Source organism: Mus caroli, chromosome 2, assembly GCF_900094665.2.
Source record: "Mus caroli chromosome 2, CAROLI_EIJ_v1.1, whole genome shotgun sequence".
Taxonomy (NCBI): domain Eukaryota; kingdom Metazoa; phylum Chordata; class Mammalia; order Rodentia; family Muridae; genus Mus; species Mus caroli.
Window position 1 is genome coordinate 79048555 of NC_034571.1, and position 23229 is coordinate 79071783.

Sequence of the window (23229 nt, forward strand, 5' to 3'; positions counted from 1 at the left end):
CACCAAGTCAAGTGTACCCAGCATTAATTACTACTGCATCCTAATTCTATCTCCTCTTGACAGGCCGGCAAATGCTGTTATCCAAATTTATAGAGAAGGAAACAAGCTTTGAGAGATTAAGTTGCCCAAGGTAACTCGGGCTAGACAGTTTTCAAAATGCAGGCTCTTAATTGGAGCATATAAACTCCAAAAGAGTTCCCGACTCTTTTGGAAAAGAATCCTTTTCGACTTCACAGTTCAAGACCCCACCCTAGCCTTTCCAGCATCCAGTTTAACTTCAGCCAAGTTTTTGGTTGTTTTGAACAAAGATGTAGACAATGCTGTCAAATGTTAGTTCAGGGGGTCAACAGAGAAGCTGGGGGTTGAGAGTGGAAATTTAGGTGCCCCGGGCGCACTGGGTAAGAAGAGTATCTGGGGACCAACAGGCGAGTCACGTGTGCATGAAACTCGACCTAAGGGGTGGGGAAGGACGGGAACCCCCGCCCCCACCTTGGGGCGCTGCTCCCAACGCCTGTAAATACAGCTATCAACTCCGCAGATCGCGTAGTCCATGCCCTGGCTTCCCCGCTTCACTGATCTGTGGCCCCCGGACGGTTCCCAGATCCACTGCTTCTTTCGAGGGCGCAGACGAGGTGAGACCGGCGGGTTCCGAGGCCCGCTGGGTCTGGCACGCAGGGAAGACCCCCCGCGTGGATGCGATTTGGAATTGGGATCCTGGGTTTCAGGAGATCCGGAGTGTGGAAGCGCCGGGGAGAATTGTGTTACTCCGGGTGTCAACAGCTGCGGGAGGCAAGTTTGTCCGGGACAGGTGAGCAGCTAGCGCAGCTCAAAGTCACCCAGCCACACTTGCAGGTCCCTGTGAAGCGTCCGTTACCTGAGTCTCTGGGCACATTGCTCCCTCTGTCCGACCCCTTCATTCTCCCCTTCTTCTCTTCCACTCTGTTTAGAACCACGGTTGTCATTATAGGATGGGACCTCGGGGATCCCTGATTCAAAAGCCCCGTTTCACAGATGAGGGGCTGGGCCACCCCTTAGAGAAGGGTCTCTTTCCCTTCGTCTTTCTTGTTTGCTCTTCCCCTGATCATTTCCTCTCGGCTCGCCCGGGTCTTGCTTCGGGTCCCCGGGTCAGATCGCCTCCCTTGTTGGCGGTGGCTACCGCGGCCCTGGCGGGCTCGGGTTTCTTCGTTCCCTCTGGTAAACACACCCGCCCGCCGGCCACCCCATCTGCCTCCTTATAAAGTATGTCCTTATAAAGTCTGCAGGCACCGGACTTCCTGCCGGAGCCCAAGCCCCCTCCCAGGGACAGAGGGGCTGGCGCGTTCCCAGGCGCGCGGCAGAATGAGGGGCGCGCGGAGGCGCCACGGGGCCCGCCCAGGGTCTCCCTCCACGTGGCAGCCGTGGGATTGGCCCAGGAGACAGGACGAGCGCCGCCGGCTGTGTCAGGCGGGAGGAAGTTTTCTACCCCGGCTCTGGAGAGGAGGAGTAGAATGAAAGGCGTAACTAGAATAGAGGGTCTCGGGGTAGCCCTAGACTTCCCTTTCCGCCTCCTGCTTGCTTCTGAGAATCCGATCTGGCGCCTAGAGGCTGGCTAGCTGTGGGCCAGAGGTGGCTACAGAGCACGGTCTGCCCCTTGGTGACTTTGAGAGACTTTGGGAACTTGGGGGGTTGTCTCCTGGAGCGGGATCGGGGCGCCCTGGCCCGGGTAGGCAAGCCCGGCAGCGCGCCAGGAAGTTGCTTCGCTCAGACCAGACCTTTCTGGTTCCTGATAGCGCCCTGCGGGCCAGTGGCGCGTTCGCTCCTGGCACTGCCAGAGCGCGCGGAGCCAGCTCCGCAGCACCGGGCTCTATGGGGCCTCCATGAAGGCTCCATCTCTTTGGCTCCAGGGGTCTCAGGAGCCACCATGATGGATTACCCTTCCCAAGGGCCGCTAGGAAGCCCTTCTCTGAGCGCTCTGTTTCTCTGCAGAGTCTCGGCCACCATGGCTCCCACGCTGAAGCAGGCGTACGGCAGGCGCTGGTGGATGGCTTGCACCGCTGTGGTGGAGAACCTCTTCTTCTCCGCGGTGCTCCTGGGCTGGGCCTCCCTGCTGATCATGCTCAAGAAGGAAGGCTTCTATTCCAGCCTGTGCCCAGGTATATCTGAGAAGGGTGTTGGGGTGGGAGGTGAAGACTGCGAGGGACGAGGGACGAGGGACGGTAGAAGGAGGTGGCAGGAAGTTGGAAAACAAGGACAGGTGGTCAGGCAGAGACAAAGCGACAAAGCAGGGCTGCCCAAGACCGGAACACTGGGCAGCTAGGAATTGGACAGCCTCACTTCATGATCTCTTCAAACTTCACATGCCACTCTGTCAGGATTCTCTGATTCAGTGGCCAGTGAAAGCCAAAGTCCTACTAGGCATCCATATCCTGAGACTGATTGCCTATAACAACCTTCTGTCTAGAGTAGTCCATAGACTCTTAGAAGTTCTGCACCTACCTGGTTAAGGAATGCTCAAATTAAACAGGTCTTTTGTGTGTGTGTGCTAGCAAGCATTGAACTACATCACCAATACACAGAGAGTTCTTTTTTTTTTTAAAGATTTATTTATTATATGTAAGTACACTGTAGCTGTCTTCAGACATTCCAGAAGAGGGCGCCAGATCTCGTTGCGGATGGTTGTGAGCCACCATGTGGTTGCTGGGATTTGAACTCTGGACCTTCGGAAGAGCAGTCGGGTGCTCTTACCCACTGAGCCATCTCACCAGCCCCACAGAGAGTTCTTAATGAGATCAAGCAGAAGTACACAAACTGGAGTATGGACATGAAAGACCTATACTCTTGGTCTTTTCAGGACCTTGGAGTGCTCAGTTCTACAAATCATTCCTTTTGTACAAAGTTAAAAGCCTTATTTCCTCTAGAATGGATATTTGTGGACCGTTTGTTTCTGTTTTCCACACCAATCACCTTGGTCTTGTGTAAAGTGACCCGGACCTGGAGTGGGAATTCTAAACTCTTTGAGAACAGTTAGTGCAGCCAGAGGCTGCCTGTCTGCATCTATCTGTCAGGGAGGGAGTGCTTCACTTAGTGGCTGGGACTTGGTGGATATTTCTCTTTTCTGGAAAGGAGAGTGTTGTGCTCAGTGAAGGGGCTGTGTGGTGTGCAGTTTGATGTCTCTCCTGTCTCTTTTCCCACATCCATGTTGTGGAAAGAAGGCCAGCAGGGATTTGAATCCCGGCTTCCATCTCATTTAACCAGTGAGTTCCTTGCAAATTGAGTGTCCATTACCTAGAAACAATAGTAACATCAGTTCCCTGGATGACTAAGTCTCAACACACATGTGAATGTCCTTCTGGCTTCTCCTGACTCCTCAGCTCAACCTGTTGCCTCATTGCTTAGCCTGTGAGTGTGGGAGGATGGAAAACCATTTCCTTGAGGGTGGAGGTGAGGAGGTCTTGATATCTATCCTTACTTGCAGCTCCAGCTATACTGTGGGGCTGCCCCACCCCTGCTGAAGTTATCTCTAAGGAAGCAGTGGGTTGCACCCAGCTATGGCACTCTGCCCAGGTGCCCGGCCCCAGTTACAGAGGGCTGGGGCTGGAGATGATGGAGTTAGTGTGAGGCCTAGGAAGGCAGGGTGGATTCCTTGAGGAAGAAGTCTGAAATGGAATGATAGGCTTGCATTTCAGGATGGTTGAGAGGACCAGGTGGGTCCTTAGGGACCCCCACACACAGGAGCTCAAATCCCTCTGAGCTTTCTCTGGAGACTAGAGAGCACCATCCCTTTGTTGTCTGGTGGCCTTGATGTCTGCTATAACCCATCCAGTGGCTTCTCCCTGTCTTCTGTCCTTAGAGGTAATAAGCTTTCACTAAGAATTCTTTAGGAGAAATTGATTTACCTTGTACATTTTGATGATGTTTGATAAATATATACACTCTAGTAATTATCACAAGTCAATATTTACAACATGTCTACCACCCCCAGAACTTTTAAGGGCCTGGGATATGTATAAGTCTCTCATTTGTAACATACAATATAATAGCTTCAAGAATATCCAGTGTTTTATAGTCATCCCCACAAATTTTAGAGCATATGCGTATCCCCCAAAGCCACACTGTACCATGACCAACACCAGCTCTCCGTTCTCTCTCTAGGCAACCACTTGTTTGCTTTCTGTCAGAGATTGGCTATGACAAATACCAGCTATACCTGTTTGGAACGTTTTCTTTTTTACGTTTTCTATAAATGGAATTTTGTCTTTTGTGGTTGATTTCTTTCACTCAGCATAATGTTTTTTTTTTTTTTAGGTTCATCCTTGTTCCACATATAAGCCTTGTTGTTGTTGTTGTTGTTGTTGTTTTAATAGCAGAGTAGTTCTCTATCATGTGGACTGACTACATTTTCTTCATTAGTTAATGGGCACCTGGGTTATTACGGCTAATACTCCCGTGTTTATGTATTTATTTTGGAGTGGACTTGCTGGGTCATGAAGGTAACTTTAATGTTTTCCAAGATGATAACCACATTTTAAATTCTCACCAGCAGCGCGTGAGGGCTTGCAGCTTCTCCACAACCTCAGCTTTGGTTGTTGACTGTCTTTTTTAATTTGCATTTCCCTAATGGCTACTGAGGTTGAATGTTTTTTATGTGTTTTTGTTGGCTTATTCTCTGGAATAACATCTAGTCAGCTTCTTCTTCCCCTTTTAAGTTGTGTTATTTGCTTGTTTATTTATTCAGAGATTGGACCCTGGGCCTTATACTGCTAAGCAAATGCACAGTCTACTACCGAGCCATATGCCTAGGTCTTTCTTTTTCATTATTGACCTATCAGAGTTCCTTACCTGATCTAAGTCCTTCATATAGTTTTCTTTCTTTTCTTTTTTTCTGGTGTGTATCCCTTTTAATGTTGATAAAATTTCATTTGCCTAATTCTTATTCTGCTACACCATCCTGTTTAAGAAACCGTTGGCTAAATTTGAGGTCACAAAAATTTGCACCTGTGTTTTCTTAGTTTTGTGGTTTGAGTGTTGATCCTTGGACTTATGAAGTCCCGACTTGATGTTTTGAGTTACTTGAAAGTGGGTGTGTGGTTGGGTCTGGCTGTTTCTGAGCACTAGTGGTGAGCTAAGCGAACTCTTGTCCTTTCCCCCAGAACATATTTGTGCACTTTTGGAAAGGACATCAATGCTGAGCATCTCTCTCCCCGCCCCTTCGTGTAAGGGGCCCTGCAGGCTGACGGATGGGATGGGTGTTTTCCGTTCTGGTTCTGTCTTGCTCATGCTATCTGATCACAAACAATCCTTCTGGTGCCTCATTCATCATGAGTCTTCCCTGACATTTCTAGGAGATGCAGTCTCACAGCAAACTTGGCTCTTACAATCTCTCTATCCCCTCTTCCAGAAGGCATCTTCTGCCTTAGGTCTAGGAGTTGTACGGTGGATGAATCCGTTGGGGCTGGGTACCACGCGGGTACTCGCCCTCTGCGTTCTGAATGGTTGTGATGTTCGTTAATGGTCTCCATCTGGAGAGCTGTTAGCTTTCTGTCACAGAGCCATGCAAGTCTCAAATGATGTCGTTTAACAAACAGTTGAAGAACTCAACGAGTGTGACGCTCATTACTGAGGTTGACATTTGTGTAGGCTTTGGGGTTCCTTGGTCACACTGTCTGTTTTCAGGGTCTCTCCGCTGTCTTTCTTACTCTGGGGTAAGAGCTAATGGGGACTGTTACTCAAAATTTGATCAGGGCCATTTCAGTTTGTAACACATTAACAAAATAACAAAAGAATGCTAATGGTTGTTAAATATTTACTATTTGTTAGATCTTTCGATCTCATGGTAAATCTGTGATGTCAGTATTATTATAACCCCATTTTGGGGGACAGAAAACCGAAACTAGGAGATGTGATGTGTCTATAGTCACTCAGCTGGTAAGGAGAGCAAGGACTACTGCTGAGGCTCACAGTGTCTCCTTAACAAGTGCGACTCTGTGGGCTCTATCCCCACATCCACCTTTGTGAGGAGGGTACAAAGTAACCGTAGAACTTTGTTACTAAGCCTCATGGGAAAAGCTCAAGTGTCCCAACCATTGATAGCTGAGGATTGATCTAGAGCAGTCCAGCTGTCTTAGATACTGTTCTTGGTGTGAAGAAACCCCATAACCAGGGCAACTTATAAAATAAAGCATTTAATTAGGGACTTCCTTATAGTATAAGAGGGTGAATCCATGACCATTATGGCAGGGAGCATGGCAGCAGGCAGACATGGCACTGGGCAGTAGCTGAGAGCTTACATCTGATCTATAAGAAGGAGGCAGAGAGAGATAGACTGGGTCTTCCATGGGATTTTGAAACCTCAAGGCCCGCCCCTAGTGACCCACCTCCTAATCCTTCCTACGTAGTTCTACTAACCTGAAGTCAAACATTCAAATACCATTCTCATTCAAACCACCACATATCATCCTCTGCCCCCATAGGCTTATAGCCACATCATAATACAAAATACATTTAGTCCAAAGTCCCCATAGTCAATAACTCTCTTAACACTTCAAAAAAAAAAAAAGTCCCTTCGGAGGCTTGGCAATCTCTTAACTGTAACCCCTGTCAAAATCAAAAATCAAATTACATAATTCAACATACAACGGCACAGAATATACATTACCATTCCAAAAACAGGATAGAAGCATACTGAGGAAATACTAGACCAAAGCAGGAAACACAGGAGGGCAAACTCTAATCCTGTTACTTCCTGTCAGTTATCAAAGGCTCTTCAGATCTCCCACTTCTTCCAACTTTGTTGACTGCAACACACTTCTCTCTCTTGGATTTGTTCCACAGCCTGTTAGTGGCTCTCCTTGGCAGACATCCCATGGCTTATCCAATATCTTAGGGTCTCCAGTGCAATCGAGACTTCACCTTCACAGCTCCATGAAATGGTCTCTCTGGGCCTCCATGGAGAGAGACTCTTGCCACGTGCCTGTTCTCCGTGGCTTTCCTTAACTGAAGAGGAAGATTCCATAGACTCTTTACAATTATTCTTCTTTAACCAAGAGGTTGAAGTTGCCAAGTTCTGTTGCCCGGTGGGGCTGGAATCTGGGCCTCTCCTGGTGCATAAACTTTGACTCTTTGATGTGTTTTAGATATCAAAATCCCTCAGGTCTTTTCCTTTCACTGGCTGCAGGATTGGCTGGGTAGGATCTCACTCTGTGGAGACCACTCTCTCTCTTTTTTTCCAGTTAGCATCTGGTCTTTCTTTAAACTTCTTATCTTGGAGCACTGGACTTGGCTCCAACATTACCTTCCCTTGGGCCATAGACAAGACCTTCCCAGCTAGAACTTCGTCCTGAGGTGTTTTGGTGGTGTGACTATGTCACCAGCAGGAAAGTATCATGAGGAAGCAAACATGGATTAGGAGATAAATCAAATCACTTAAAATTTGCTCTGTAGGTGTGGGGCTTAGGCCATGGTCAGATCCAGGTGTTTCAGGTCACTGTCACCATTTCAGAGGTGGGGCAAGTCTTTAGAGAATTTTTGCAGCATACCTATCGAAGCCAAGATTTGACTAGAGATGCATGCTTAACCATGATCTAATCTCCAGGGTTTCCCAGACAGGATCATCTACAAGTCACCATTGTAATTTTATAATTTCTGAGTGCCATAGTTACTGTTATTTAAAGTGTGATGCAACCTTGGGTTTGATGTCTTATATGCACAGGTATCTATACAGGAATACCTATTCCTAAGAAGTACACATATACTCCCATGTTTTTAATGCACAAATAACTAGTAATTGAAACCTCAGAAGTGATTCCATACACTACCTAACCCTACTTTGAATGCCCATGTAGTGTATATGGCCAACTTTAATGTCGCTAAGGTTACCCAGCTATTAAGGAACAAACAAGGGCTGGCTGGGAACAGTGTTGGTCATCTGCTTTTCCTTGATTCTTTTTTTAAAAAAAGACTTATTTAGTTGTTTTATGTAAGTACACTGTCCCTGTCTTCAGACACACCAGAAGAGGGCATTACAGATGGTTGTGAGCCACTATGTGGTGGCTGGGAATTGAACTCAGGACCTCTGGAAGAACAGTGAATGCTCTTAACCGCTGAACCATCTCTTCAGCCCCTTTTCCTTGATTCTTAATCCAACTGCTGAGCACATTTCTACTTACTGAGTACATTCTCTCCCCGTCCCCTCCCCCTCCCCATGTCCCATCTGCCTATGAAAGTGGGGCAGTTGGATCCCAAAGACTTACTCTGCTGCGGCTGTCATGACTGAAGAACCTTTAACCAGCCACTCAGAGTGATCAGGCTTTAGGAACTAGCTCATATTGAACTCACAAGAAGTTGATTGATTAAACCAGAAGAACTTAGGTATTAGTGGACCTTGAGTGGCCATTAGCAATCCACTGGACTGGATCCTGTTCCAGAGTACACAAACTCACTGACATAGAATCCACTTGGGGAAGTTTTCAAGCTGGCCTGTGGGACAGCTAGGATGGTGGTGTGGTGAATCTCTGCTGGCTTTGGAGATCATTCTGAGTTTGAATTGGAGGCTGCTGTAGGCTGCTGGGTGACTGAGTGTTCTTGCTTCTGGAAACCTCATCATCTGTAATCAGGACTGCTGTATTAACTCTTTAGGGATGTTGTAAAGAGTAACTGAGATGTTGCGTGAACAACCTGGCACAAAGCAGGTGTTAGGTGCAAGCTAGTGGAATTATTTCGAAGGGAGCTTGGCCTTCGATTTAAGTCCCTGACTTAAAGGCAGGGACAGTCTCTAACTTGGGGGCTACACATTCAAGTGTCATATAAGGGCAGGCAGATGATAATAAAGGTGGCAAGCAGAGCAGGGTTAAGACAGCCAGCATCTGGGAGCTGTGACATAGACATAAACTTATTCAAGAAGGACAGCCCTGGCAAAAGAGGAGGCTACCTCTTCAGTAGGAACAGCTAGATCTTCCTGACTTTCCCTCCCTCCCCTCTCTCTTTCTCCATCTCTTTCTTTTATGTTGCTCAGGTTTGGTTGGCCCAGAGCTCCTGCGTCCAGTAGCTTTTACCTCAGCCTCCTGAGTAGCTGGGGCTGTGGCTGCACCCTACCATGCCCAGTGAGAGCCCAAGTTGTTAATGAACTAGAAAACTGGATTTTAACTTAAAGTGACACTCAACCCAATTTACTGCCAGCCCAGCACAACAGGGGCAGGGAGAGAATCAGTGGTGGTCACGTGTTTGTGGCCTTGGGTCTGACTTGTCTTTCTCTAACACAATGCTGGTGTACAGCAAATGTCCAGTAATCAGGTGTAGAATAAACCCTTATGGACAAACCCAGTGGTGAAGTGGATGGTGATCGTGAAGATAGATAAGTAAGAGGGTTAGCATGGCCCTCAAAGGCTGAGAGGTATAGCCCCCTCCCTCTTCCTCCAGGCGCCTTAGCCCTTTCCCTGGCCTCTCAGGCAGTTGTTACTGCTCAAGGCAGTTCCTTTCTTAGTAGCCTGCTTTTACGATGCACTCTTTATGTTCTTTTTAATGTTAACACACAGATCATTCCCTCATGCTACCTGTAGGTCCTTTGGCAACTTGAAGTCAGGGGTCAATAACCATCCTCTTTTCCAGCACCCAGGAACAATCATACCCTTCCATTCTCCTTACAGAACTCACTACTTTTGTATTTTTAGTTAATGATTCTCTGTCTCTCTGTCAGTCTGCCTGTCTCTGTCTCTGTCTCTTTCTCACTCTCAAGGCAGAGTCTCATGCATAGCTCAGGCTGGCCTGGAACTCACTATGTAGCTCAGGCTGACCTCAAACCAATCCCATGTCAGCCTCTTGAGGACTGGGAATTCATGCATGAATGATTATGAGCCGTTCACCTCACCCTTTAAATCAGCATCCATTTGTTCCCCATGATGAGCCTTTTGCAGAGCTTCTAGTCCTAGGATAGGATCTTGTGGGTCTGGGCTCAACCTCACTGTCTGCTATTTCAAGAGCTCTGGAATGTGCCTCAGCCCTTTCCCCTGGGCCAGGAACTCTGCAGAACTCTCTTCACTGTTTCCAGCGGAGGCTGCTCATTTTCTGCCCTTGTTAGCAGACGAGGGGCCTGGGGCAGAGAGTGAGAGTTTCCCAGGTCAAGACTCCATAGCTAGTCAGGTGGACGATGGGAATGAAGACCCTGTTTGGTCTGTCTCCCAGGTAATGCCCTGATTTCCCCTGGCACCACTGCCCAGAAACAATTCGGAGGCAACCACCTTGTGGCTCAGTGCACAGAGTTAAGTAAAGTCACCCTCTTTCCCCTTTATTCTACTTCGTTACAGCTCCCAAGTTCACAGCTGAGCTCGGCCCTCGGAAGGCAGCACATTGGCGTCTTCATGTGGGGGGCTGGGATGTTTTATTAATGGGGTCTTGTTGTGACTTACAAGGTCTGTGCAGAACAGTGCTTGGAACATAGTTAAGTGCTAAATAATACAAGCTATTACTATCGTAATATCATTTGCTGAGAAGGCGTCTACTTTTTATGTGCATTCTTATTGCGAGAATTAAAGAACCAGTCACTGATTTGGGGTGCTCCTCACTGGTGTTCTCCGGCGACTATTATAACTTTACATGCCATGCGTTCACTTTCTCAACTGGGCTAGCTGTAGCCTCACACTGAGAATGTATGTGAGTCTCCCAGGGCCAGGTGCTAATGGCTGTCATTCGGGAGCTCCTTTCCCACCCCAGACAGAGCCTATTACTTCCAGGGACACCTGGTTGGTTCAAGCTAGAGGCCTGGATTGGAAGGCAGGACCTCCGGGCTGGGCTTCTTGATTCTGTTGCATGTGCTGAGCCCTCCCTTCCCCTCCTCAGCTGAGAACAGGACCAATACCACCCAAGATGAACAGCATCAGTGGACAAGCTGTGACCAGCAGGAAAAGATGCTCAACCTGGGTTTCACCGTTGGCTCCTTCCTGCTGAGTGCTACCACACTGCCTCTGGGAATTCTCATGGACCGCTTTGGGCCCAGGCCCCTGCGCCTGGTGGGCAGGTGAGGTGGCTGGGTTGTGGGGAGATGCAGGGCCAGGAAGGTGGTGCAGAGGAAGGGAGGCAAAAAACAAAACAAACAAACAAACAAACAAAAACATGCCCCACATTTCTGTGTCCTTACAGTGCCTGCTTTGCCGCATCCTGCACTCTCATGGCCTTGGCCTCCCGGGACACCGAAGGTAAGCCACCTGCCTTCGTGTGCCTTCTTTAGAACGGGTGAGATGAAGGTGGACCTTGACTCTCATGGCTCCACAAATGCCCTCATCTACCCTTCTTTCTCTTCCCAGTTTTGTCCCCGTTGATATTCCTGGCACTGTCCTTGAATGGATTTGCTGGCATCTGCTTAACGTTTACCTCACTCACTGTGAGTATTACTGATTTGCCCTGGCTGCCATCCAGACACCTGGGAGTGGGTGGGGTTAGAAATGAGTGAGACGGGGCTGAAGAGATGGCTCAGCAGTTCAGAACATTTGCCGTTCTTCCAGAGGACCAGATAGGGTTGTCAGCACCCCTAGGCCTCTAGCTCACAACTGCCTATATAACTCAAGCCCCAGAGAAACTAACGCCCTCTTCCGGCGTCCGAGGGGACAGCACATAAGGCACACCAGACACACTCATACACATAAATAAAAACAACTTTAGAATCACAAGAAAGGATGAGTGTCTCAGACCAAGTGCTTGTGTGTGAGACTATGCAGGTGGGGAACTGAGGGTAGGTAGGCACGGGGCAGTGCGTGGGTGAGACTTTGTGTGTGTACTGAGCCTGTATTGTCAGTTGAGATCTGTTCCCGCACTGAGCCTACAGTACAAACAGGACTATGTCCTCACCTTCCAGAAGCTTCCATATGGGGGACTAAACAGAAAATCCAATAAGTAAGCAAACTAATAAGTCATGTCAGCAGTCATAAATTAATACTGGAAAGAGAGCTCAACTGGGTAATGTGGTCCTGAGGGCAGAGGAGCAGCTGAGCCCAGGGGACCTTTGCCACATTATAGGGGAGTGAGTGTGTGTTAAAGGGCTTGTGTGAAAATGCATCTGTGAGCCTGGACTGTGTGAATTTGCCAATAGTTGACTGTCTTCGACCTACAAAACTAACCCTTTCATGTGGCTCAACCTATTAGTCTCTCTGTGTTTGTTTTACTCTATATGTTTATGTATGTCTGTGGGTATAAGGGTTAAAAGTTCAGCAGGGTGGGGGTGGGGTAGGGAATTTCTTGTTGTGCCTTTTTCTTCTTTTTCTTTTTGGTTGTTTATCTCTGATGCGGCCAAACTGGGTGTTTTGGCCGAATTTCTCATCCTAGCAGCTGCCTTTAACTGCAGCCGGGGACATTTCACAACTTTCAAGGAAGCTGATCCCTTCTGATCCACCCCTCGGTGCAGCAACCCTTTCCCGCTGTGCACATTGGCTCAGGTCTCTAAATCTCTTCTGGGGCTGGAACAGGAGGCTTGACCTGGACCCTGCCCGGGGTCGTAGAGGGGATTGGAGGGCCAGACAGTCTGTGCTCCTCAGCGGGTCATCGCCTTGGTAATATCCAGCCAATGGTGGGGCCTGACGCCGGCCCCGCCCCGCCCCACCACTTGTTGGCCCTGCCCCCCCCCCCTCCCGCTGACAAGCCTAACCAAGAGCCTTTTGCTGTTGCAGACTGCCCGTGGGCTCTAACTACTGCCAGTATGCTACCTCCAGGGTCACCCTGTGGTTAGCTCTCGCTAGTGCCAAGCTTAGACAGAGCCTCTTCGACCCTTTTGGTAAAGGGATCATTTCCTGGTGTCCTTGACAGTGTACGTAACAGATAGAGGGCACCAGGAAACCCTGTTTTAATGGGAGCCTATTTTTTCTCCCTGACAGTTCTCTTCGGGTCAGCGACAGCTTCTTTCTCTGTTTAAATGCTTTACTCCTCATCTTTATTTGAGGTCTTTCGACTGAGCCTCTGTTCTGGTGGAGTTTTTAGTTTCCGTGTGGCATCTAACACTGGAAGACAGTGGGATGAACGGAGGACTTTGCCTTCTTTTTCCCGGAGGGCCTGGTTCACTGAGCAGAACAGATGATGAATGAATTCATTACTGGTTGCATTCGGGCCTGCTTTGCCTGTCAGAGCCACCTCAGCTTCATTCTTACCTGCCCGCTCTTTCCCGTGATTTATCCCTGTGCAGCAGAACCTGTAGGCTATGGTATTTGGGCCTCAGAGAAGATTAAAGGTCACCTTTGTTTTAGAGGGTTCTCCATCGCTGCAACCTTGATGGGGCCAGGAGGAAGTCTTTAAGGTGTGAGCATGAGTGGTTTTCTTTCCTTCACAGCTTTAGCGTTCTCACTTTGGAAATGAGTTGGACTACGTCGGTGTTATTTATTTTTATTTTCTATTTATGCTATACATATGCGTGTTTTGTCTGCACGTATGTCGGTGTATGGTGTGCATGCCTGTTGCCCTGCAGAGGCTAGAAAAGGCTGTCAGGAAATAGAGTTATAAACAGTTTTGAGAAACCCTGGTGCTGGACATTGAGCATCTGTGAGCTCTCCTGTCCCTTGATCAGTGTTTCTTAATACCTATTCCAGCATTGTAAAAAACCCAGGTAGCCTTGGGATGAGGCAAAGTTAAAACTTCTCTCTAAGGATATTTCTGGAACACTGTTAGGTGCCCAAGCGCATTGAGTGTGTAATAGAGCCGTCAGAATGAAAACATTCCCCAAGGGGTTTTACCTTGGGACTCTCCTGTAGGTCTCTTGGGGCCACCATTCCTGGAGGCCACTTTGAGGAACGACTCCAAGCTTTCCTATAGAGTGCTAAGAGAGGGGAGCTTGGGACGATATTATCACCTCACTGAGTCATAAGAGTTATTCTTCTCCTTCAGCTGCCCAACATGTTTGGGAATTTGCGATCCACTTTCATGGCCCTCATGATTGGCTCCTATGCGTCTTCTGCCATCACGTTCCCTGGAATCAAGGTATGGCACTATTCATAGGGCTGGGGAAGGCTGGGTTGTCCCCCACCTTCTCCCCCCTCACTGTGTGTGTTTGTCTGTGTGTACATTACAGTTGGGCTCTTCCATGCTTATAGCAGCAGAGGTTGATGTGGGGGCTTAATCTCTTGCTCTCCATCTTCTTCTTTTCTGTCTTTGTTTTTCTTTGGTTTTTGTTTTTGTTCTTTGTTGTTGTTGTTGTTTTGGGGTTTTTTTTGTTTGTTTGTTTTTGTTTTTTGAGACAAGGTTTCTCTGGTTAGCCCTGGCTGTCCTGGAACTCACTCTGTAGACAACGATGCTGACCTCAAACTCATAGAGATTCACTTGCCTCTGCCTCCCAAGTGCTGGGATTAAAGGCGTGCACCACCTCCCCCCACCCCCACTCCCCATCTTATATTCTTATTTTCTCACTGAACAAGAAGCTTGCAGTTTTAGCAGGCCAGTAAGCCCACTGGTATCTGCTTGTTTCCACACCACAGCCCATCCTGGGTGGCAGACATATGCTGCCACATCCCACCTTTGCTTATGTGAGATCCAAACTTTACCCACTGACCCACTTCCCTACTCCTCTGTGCTCTCTTTTTGCTTTGCCACAGGAATTGGATGGGGCAGGGTAGAGGTTGTGTTAAGTCCAGAAGGCCAGATATTTTGACTAAATCTCCCTGCTGGAGAGGCTGGGTAACTTAATCTAAGGTTAAAAAGCATGTCTGTGCCAGAGTAGATCTTGGTCAGGCCAGCCTGGTGGACCCTTGGGGTAGGGCTGGAGGACTCGGCTTCTTCCTCCATCAAGTGGTCCAAAGCACTCTTTCCACTGGACTGTGCCATCATTCTTCAGAGTTGAAAATTGGGCCGTTTGTTGCTTTCAGGGGCATTTTTGCTTACCTCCTTGTGACCTTGAGGAGTGTCCTATGATATCACTCCTACATGCTTAAGGGGAGCTGTCTATAGAAGCTCTGTCTTGCCACCAGAAGGAAAGAGCCCAAGTCCCAAGCTCCTGGAAGAGGTGAAGGTTTCCCTCACACCTCTACCAGAGCTCTCAGCAGGAGACTGTTAGGGAGGACAATTGGAGACAGTTCTCTTATCAGAGGGGCTGACCCATTTGCACAAGAGCCCAAGCAATTCGGAACCTATTTGTTCTGGGATTAAAATCTTGCCAGATTACCCCACCTCCCTCACTGTGTGAACCTGTTTGCTCTTGGGAACATTGAGATAAGGTTTCTCGGGTTGGATGCCACTCCATGAGGAAATCTGCTAGCCAGAGGAAGGGTAAGCTTGGAGCATTAATTTCCCTTGAGCATATGATATGAAATAACATGTGTGTGTGTGTGTGAATAATTTTTATGGAGTCATGGGCAAAAATTGGCATTCCTTTCCAAGGTAGTAGTTGAGAGTCTCAAGGCTTGTTGGGGGGGGGGGAGGGCAGGCACCTTCAGCACTTTTAAAGAATGGTTCCACACTCCTTTAATGGGGCTTGGGTGAAGAAAGGGAAGGCAGGTGTTCTGGGTCTTACTTTTGATTTCTGGCTTTGGTTTCCTCACCTTCAAATTGGGTAGAAGGAGCGCGACGCAAGGCTCCAGTTCTCCAAGGGTTCTGCCTTTGTGGGGCCCCGGCAAGCTGGCTTCCTCTATAGCCTGTCCTTCCCCAACAGCTGATCTACGATGCTGGAGTCCCCTTCACTGTCATCATGTTCACATGGTCTGGCCTGGCCTGTCTCGTCTTTTTGAACTGTGCTCTCAACTGGCCTGCAGAAGCCTTTCCTGCCCCTGAGGAAGTTGACTACACGTGAGAGGCTGGGAGAGGAGGTTGGAGTGTGAAGCGGATTCCCAACCCCCGACCCCTGACCCCTGCTGTAGAGGGTTGAGGCCAGGACTATGATGATGTGATTGACAGAACTGGCTTTGGCGTTAGACATGGGTTTGGAATTCAGTTTTGCAAATGGCCTCAGATATCCCAGCTCTGCTTTTGCACCTGAGCCACCTGTTTGCAGATATTTTTTTTAACTAGTTGAGCTAGCACATACTAGGTGGTCAACATGTACTTTTTGCTATTAATGGTAGTATTCTCTTTGGCTTTGGAGGAGATGGTGTCAGAGTAGGAGACACCACCACCACTCCTGAAATTGTGGTAAATGGACCAAAAGAGGAGGCTGCCAAGAAGTTTAGCGTACTGTTTTTGGTTGGCGGTGGGGTGGGGAGTCAACCTGATTGACAGCTTTCTCCAGCCCCTTTTCAATTCAGCAGCAGCCGGAGGTGGTTCTGTACAGCCTAGCACATATGTATGGTAATAGTCAAAAAGCTGGCATTCCTTGAGTAACTACTGTATGTACTTACTGCCAGATAGCTGTATGATATAGATGCTATTACCAACTCTGCTAATGACAAAGAGACTCGATAAAGGTCCTAGCGCTGAAGAGGTGAGTTGAAGTTTGGAGGGGACCAGGCCGAGCCAGTGTCTGCAGTTGCTATGACCCCTCTTTCATGAGAATAGACCAAGAATACTCATCTGCCCTCATTTCCTGGGTATCTGTATAAGCAGCTGCTTAAGTTAGGCTCGGAGCAAGAGAGATGGGGGCAGCAATAAGGAACTTATGTCAGGGCCAGATAAAGGGGTGCTCAGTACCCTTGGACAGGCTGGGATGGTGCCTAGACCTTGACATTAGACTCTGCACAGCTAGCTCTCACACACTCTGGTCTGCCTGTTGCCAGGAAGAAGATCAAACTCGTTGGGTTAGCCTTGGACCACAAGGTCACAGGTGACCGCTTCTACACCCATGTAACCATTGTGGGTCAGCGGCTGAGTCAGAAGTCCCCCAGCCTGGAGGAGGGGGCTGACGCCTTTATTTCATCCCCGGATATCCCTGGTACCTCAGAGAAGACTCCTGAAAGTGAGTGTCTTGTCAGGTTTCTAACCATGGTGGGCAGGGAGGGTGCAGTGTCATCCCTCCGTGGTTTTCATAATACCCTCTACGGATGTTATGGATGGAGAAGTCAAAGCTCAACGGCAAGTTCAGATTCAGGACCCCTGCTGGGTCCTCTGGATGTGGGTAGAAGGAGCTTCCAGCATAAGGCAAATCTCCTGAGCTCGGAGGTATCTGGGTCTTTGTCCCAACCCACCTGGAACCAGTCTCCGTGCCTGTTGCATCTGGCACTGCCAAGTCAGAGAGCTTGCAGGGAAGGCCTTCCCATGTCTGGCATACTTCCACCCCCTGCTGGCCACAGGAGGAGATGCACGAAGCTGAAGTTCATTTCCAAAGATACCTTAGCTCTTGTGCTCTCTCTCTGGGCCTCAGCTACACGATTGGGGATGGAGCATGGCCTCTGGAGTGAGAAGGTGAGAGTTTGAGTCCTATTCTCCATTGAATGACATTGCACACTGGTTCTCACCCTGGCCTTCTTCACGCCTTAAATCATTGTCCAGCGAGGACTGTCTGAGTCAATGGGCAGGAAAGCTCTTCACTCGGTGCACCATGGGGCCAGCCATTATAGTAATTATCCCCACTGCCCATCTTACAGGAGGATGCTTAAGAGCAGGAACCTGAGTCAGGTCCCCCTGCCATTCAGGCTAATCATTTATTTGTCTGAGCAGCAGTTTCCTCACTGTGGGAAGGCCTATCTCAAAATAAAAAAAAAAAAAGGTTGGTGCAAAATTGACTTGCTGAAAACAAAGCTTATCAGGTGTGAGTTTCATAGCAGCTGCTTCATAAATATTGCTAATCTATGAACACAGGAAGCATTTAGAGGTCACTTGGAAATATGCTTTGGGGGCTGTTATAGAGCTTGCCAGGAGCTTAGAGCACACTGTACCTGCAGCTTTTTTGTCTCTGAAGAGTCCTCTTCCTCTCTGGAGTCACGCAGCATCATAGTTACACTGGTTCCATATGAGCTGAACAGCAGAAGTGTTTGACCTTCCACCCACTGTCTCCTCAGAGTCTGCCCCTTTCCGCAAGAGCCTCTGCTCCCCCATTTTCCTGTGGAGCCTTGTCACTATGGGCATGACCCAGCTTCGGGTTATCTTCTATATGGGTGCTATGAACAAGATCCTGGAGTTCATTGTGACTGGTGGCAAGGAATGTGGTAAGGCTCTCTGGAAATCCTGTGCAAGGGTGGGAGCATGGTGTGTGTGTGTGTGTGTGTGTGTGTGTGTGTGTGTGTGTGTATGTGTATGTGTATGTGCAGCTCAGCTCAGAGGATCATCTGGCTAAGCGTCTGATTACCATGTCTCTCCTCTACCCACAGAGACGAATGAGCAGAGACAGAAGGTGGAGGAGACAGGTAGGGAGATGAAGGCACAGCCCCGGCCCGTACTTACCCTGATATGTCCCATTCCTTGAGTGTGATTCATTCTCATAGTCCTGGGGTCCTGAGAATTTGGGTCTGACACAGTCTTCCTCTGCTGGAGGTGGGTGGCAGTGTCCACACAGATGCTGGCATCCTGACCCCCTCTTCTCTTCTTGCCCAGTTGAGTTCTACTCTTCCATCTTTGGAGTCATGCAGCTGTTGTGTCTTCTCACCTGCCCCCTCATTGGCTACATCATGGACTGGCGCATCAAGGACTGTGTGGATGCTCCAACGGAGGGCACCCTGAATGAGAGTGCTTCCTTTGGAGATGCCAGGTGATCTCTAGGGATGGTGCTAACAGGACCCCAGACAACACTTAACATTTCCTCCTTGTCTGTGCATATAGCATCTTATTTCGGTCTCCTAAGAGGTCTGAGAGAGCAATGCACTCCCCTGTTTTACAGATGGGGGAAACAGGCTAGAGAAGGCATGGCCTGTTTGGCATAATGAATGCCTGTAGTTGGGGGTTGGGCACGTGCTAGTAGTCACTTTGCACAATTTTGAATCCTACAGCATCTCTATGAGATGAGTTCATGATGATCCTCCTTTGACAGACTAGGAAGCTGAGATTGTACCACTAAATAGCCAGCCCGAAGGCACACAGCAGGCTCCTGAGTCGGTGCCATAAAGCATACACTACAAACCTGGTCTAAGCTTGGGTACTTACGCCTGTTATCTAAGTAGGAGGCTGAAGCAGGTGCTTGCTATGAGCTTGAGGCCAGCCTAGGCTACATGATAGGACTAGGCTTACTTTGGCTACGGAGTGAGACCCAGGCAACTTCAAAACAAAGGCTAGGGGAAAGGGGGCTGGTTTATTAGCTCTCTATTGCTGTGGAATGCATTGCCTTGTTCCCAAATCACCAATCTTCACTATTACACATGGCTGTTAAGGGCAGGGAGTCTGGAAATACCTTATTTGGATGTCTCTGGTCTGGGATTTCTCATAAGGCTTTGTTCTAGCTTCCTACCATAGCTCTGCCATCCGAAGTCCTGCCTGGATGGGATAACTGCTTCCAGGTTTGCCAGTGTGACTGAGCATGAAGTGGCCCATATTAGGACTACTTTAGATATGACAGATGGCTTCCTGGCAAAAAGAGTTCTGAGAGAGGGGAGAGGTGAAGGTAGAAGCGATTGTGTCTTCTGTAATGGAGTCTTAGTAGTAACTGACTATCACCTCTGTCATGACCTGGGCTCACACACAGTGAGCCAGCTGTAGTAGAGGATGGCCTGGGGTTATCCTGGGCATCTTGTTGGCTGAAGACTGAAGTTGGGTTGAACTCAGGGATCATGACAACTTTGCCCTTTGTGAACCCATCTGCTCTGAGAATTTGGGGGAGGGGATTAGGAGAAAAGGTACCTAAGGATGGACCCAGTGGCTTCCTTTTTTTCTCTGGACCCCTGCTTTCTATTCTTGATGATCAAAGCCCATTTACAGAGCCCATCTGACAGGACAGACAGGCAGCATGTGCTCACCCCAGCCTGATGTTCTTTTTCCTGGGCTGGCCTCAGGGCTCTTGGCCATGCCACCCGGGGAGATTCCTGGGCAGTCATGCCAAACTGTGCCCAGACTGGCATCTGCTTTTGTTCAGGCTGGTGGGGGCGGTTGGTATGAGGCATTCCTTCTGTACCTGCCTTCTCACCCATGATCTTCTGACTTCAGTGTGTGTGAGACACACTTGGGACACTTGCCAGGCTGATTTCCTGGGCCTCCAGACATTCTGCATTCTGGGGATAGGTCTGTAGATTTATACCTTAAGTGCCCCCTCAAGTTGGTGCTTATCTAGTTAGATGAGGGAGCCACACTTAAAGAAAAATGTTTTTCTTTTTCCTTTTTTTTTTTACAGGTGAGTATATAAATATGTATGCGTGTGAACATGCACACACGTGGGTAGAGGGCAGAGGACAACCTTGGCTGCTGTTCCTCAGGTATTGCCTATGGCTTTCAGTTTGAAATAGGTTCTCTCACTGGCGTGGACCTCTAGCCCAGTAAGCTTGACTGAATGGCCAGTGAGATCCAAGGATCCACCTGTCTGTACCTCCCCAGCTTTGGGTTGACAAGTATATAGCACTTTTATATACAGGATAGCACTCATCATGTGGACCAAACTGGCCTTGAATTGCTAGGATTAAAGATGTGCACTATGCTGTTTAGCAATTCCTAGGGGAAATATATGTATATGTGTATGTATGTATGTATGTATGTATGTATGTATGTATGTATCTATCTATCTATCTATCTATCTATCTATCTATCTATCTATGACATCTAGTGGTTAGACTCAGAGATTCACATTTGCCAGACAAGTGCTTCACTGACTAAGTCATCTCTCTAGATGGAGAAATGGTTTTCTGTTTTGATGCTTTCCCAACTACAAACATACCAGCAGGGGGGGGTGGGGCCAGGCTAGTACCAAGGTGCTTCCAGGGAGTTCTAGGCAGCGGCTAGAGACTGTCTGTTCTTTTTCAGAGATGGGGCTAGCACCAAGTTCACCAGACCACGCTACCGCAAGGTACAAAAGCTCACCAATGCCATCAATGCCTTCACCCTGACCAACATCCTGCTTGTGGGTTTTGGCATCGCCTGCCTCATCAAGAACTTACACCTGCAGGTACCTGCTTTCCTCTGCCCCTCTCCATTTCTAGGACTTCCCCCTGGGAATTCTCTACCAGCATCTGCATGGTCAACAAGCATGGCTCTGTTCCATGTCTGTTTCCTAGGTGCTCCAGGAGGCATGCCTAGTAGATCATGTTGGTGAGGGGTGGGTCAGGTTAGAACCCTGTAGATGGCCCAGCAAGGCCTGGGTCCCTCCTCTTTCTGCCTTGATCTTTCTGACCTTCTTCCCTCTCTCTCTCTGTCTCGGATTTCAGTTGCTGGCCTTTGTCCTGCACACCATAGTTCGCGGTTTCTTCCACTCAGCCTGTGGAGGTCTCTATGCTGCTGTGTGAGTCACATGGACCAAGTTGCCTTCTGGAGCTTTGCCTGCATAGTTAGGGATGCTTAGCCAGAGCTGAAAGGGACCCAGTGTTCTAAAGCAGCATCGCTCCTGCCTCGCTCCCACCCCCAGCATTGACTTGTCAGAGGGGGATGTGGTCATGGAAACTGGCTGTTCATATCTCATAGCAGGAACTCAATGATTACAGGTAGTCCACGCCCTATTCACAGAGATGCCAAAGTTATGATGCCTTTCCTAAAGAAAATGGGAGTCTCCTCTGATGAATGTTTTGGCCCCGGAGCTGGGTTGTGGCCTTGCTCCCCACCCCTGTCTTGTAGAGATTTCTTGTAGTATCTCAATGAGCAACCTTGGTTCCCTCCTCTCCTCATTCCAACTTCAAGGCACTGTTGACATACTTTTCTGCATGGATTGCATCATGCGATATCCCCTCATGGGAAGGCTCTGAGTATGTGGTTGGCTAATGTTTCCTGGAGCCATCTCAGCAGAAGGCAGCTTCTCTCTTTCCTTCTGCACTGTCCCAGCTATGCCATTCAGTCACCTTTGATGTCGTTTCTCTGAACACTCATATCCAGGGTATCTGTAACCCATTTGCCTTCACCTGTCACATGTCCCCCATCTCATTTCCCAAGCTTACCTGCCTAAGTCCCACTCCAACCTAGTGTCATCTCAAGTGTGGATCACTGCAAATCCGAATCAACTCTAGTAACTTGGAGTCTCACCCCCAAGTCCCTTTTGAGACAGGGTTTCTCTGTATAGTCCTGGATGTCCTGGAATTCACTCTGTAGACCAGGCTAGCTTTGATCTTAGAGATCTGTGTGCTTCTCCCTCCCGAGGGTCAGAATGAAGGGCATGCACCACTATGCCTACCTGCCTACTCTCCTTTTAACATGGGCTGGATTACTAATTATCTATTTGTCCTTTTGGCATGGTCACCTCTGGCCACCTCATCTCCATTTGCAAGACCTTGGTCTCCAAGCAGTTCTCCACTTCTCTGTGACAATGACCACACAGGCAGTAGGTGACTAAACCCAGCCTGCTGGCTCTGAAGTGGCATATAACTTTGAGGGCAGGGACCAAAGGCTACATTCAGAGTCTGAATTCTTCAAGGAACAATACTCCTGGCCAACACAGTGATATCTGGGGAGGGAGCAGGATGGGTGCTGGGCATCAGGGGGTCTCACCTCTGACTCTTTGATGTCCCTCTGGATAGGTTCCCGTCCAATCATTTTGGGACACTGACAGGTCTTCAGTCTCTCATCAGTGCCGTGTTTGCTCTGCTGCAACAGCTACTCTTCATGGCCATGGTGGGACCCCTGCATGGAGATCCCTTCTGGGTGAGAGCCAGTTGAACATGGGGCCCAGGGGNAGTACTGGGGAAGGGGGAGGGGTTGGTGTGTGCTAGAACCCCTCACTCCTTGCATCTCAACCAGGAGGTGCCTTAGAGATATCTAATCTGGGTCTCTCAGGCTGGNTTTTCATCAGAACCCTTCCCAGAGTGTTAAAAGCCACACTTCTCAGGTCAGTCTCTCTCCTGATCTGGTTCCAACAGTCTGCTGGTATTCTATTTTATTAAACTTTAGCATGTGTGTGGTGAGTGTGCATGACTGTATCTATGCTTGTGTTTGTGTATTTCTGTGTATGTGGAGGCTCATGGTTGACATTGGGAGTATTTCCAGATTGTTCTCCACCTTATCCCCTGAGGCAGGGCCTTTTAGTTGGATTCAGAACTTAACAGTGTGAGTCGTCTAGTTAAGCAGTTTTTCTCCAGGCAACTGGAATTACAGGTGGCCCACCACTCCCACACAATATTTAGATGATTTGGGGGATGTGGACGCTGGTCCTCATGCATGTTCTGAAAGAGGTTTTCCCATTGATTTGTTGGCATAAGGTTCCTCATAGGTTGGTACTAGCCTGGTCATGGTCCCTGGGACTGCATTCAGGTACCTCTGGTCCCATTCCCATTGACCTACAGAGGCATCCTTTCTCAGGGTTCCTCC

At 48.6% G+C, this 23229-nt stretch overlaps 1 protein-coding gene across 1 annotated transcript in view; it reads left to right on the forward strand.

Annotated features, from left to right (window-relative positions):
- The first annotated feature begins 495 nt into the window (after window positions 1-495).
- Slc43a1 (solute carrier family 43 member 1) overlaps window positions 496-23229 on the forward strand; it is a 30477-nt gene continuing 7743 nt past the window's right edge. The window contains exons 1-15 of the mRNA XM_021178483.2: window positions 496-632; window positions 726-808; window positions 1966-2132; window positions 10810-10987; window positions 11110-11165; window positions 11274-11350; window positions 13834-13926; window positions 15590-15723; window positions 16647-16825; window positions 17868-18014; window positions 18177-18212; window positions 18400-18553; window positions 20746-20887; window positions 21147-21220; window positions 22443-22566. Coding sequence (XP_021034142.1) covers window positions 1979-2132; window positions 10810-10987; window positions 11110-11165; window positions 11274-11350; window positions 13834-13926; window positions 15590-15723; window positions 16647-16825; window positions 17868-18014; window positions 18177-18212; window positions 18400-18553; window positions 20746-20887; window positions 21147-21220; window positions 22443-22566 — 1548 coding nt within the window. The 5' untranslated portion in view covers window positions 496-632; window positions 726-808; window positions 1966-1978. The remainder of the gene's footprint in view (window positions 633-725; window positions 809-1965; window positions 2133-10809; window positions 10988-11109; window positions 11166-11273; window positions 11351-13833; window positions 13927-15589; window positions 15724-16646; window positions 16826-17867; window positions 18015-18176; window positions 18213-18399; window positions 18554-20745; window positions 20888-21146; window positions 21221-22442; window positions 22567-23229) is intronic.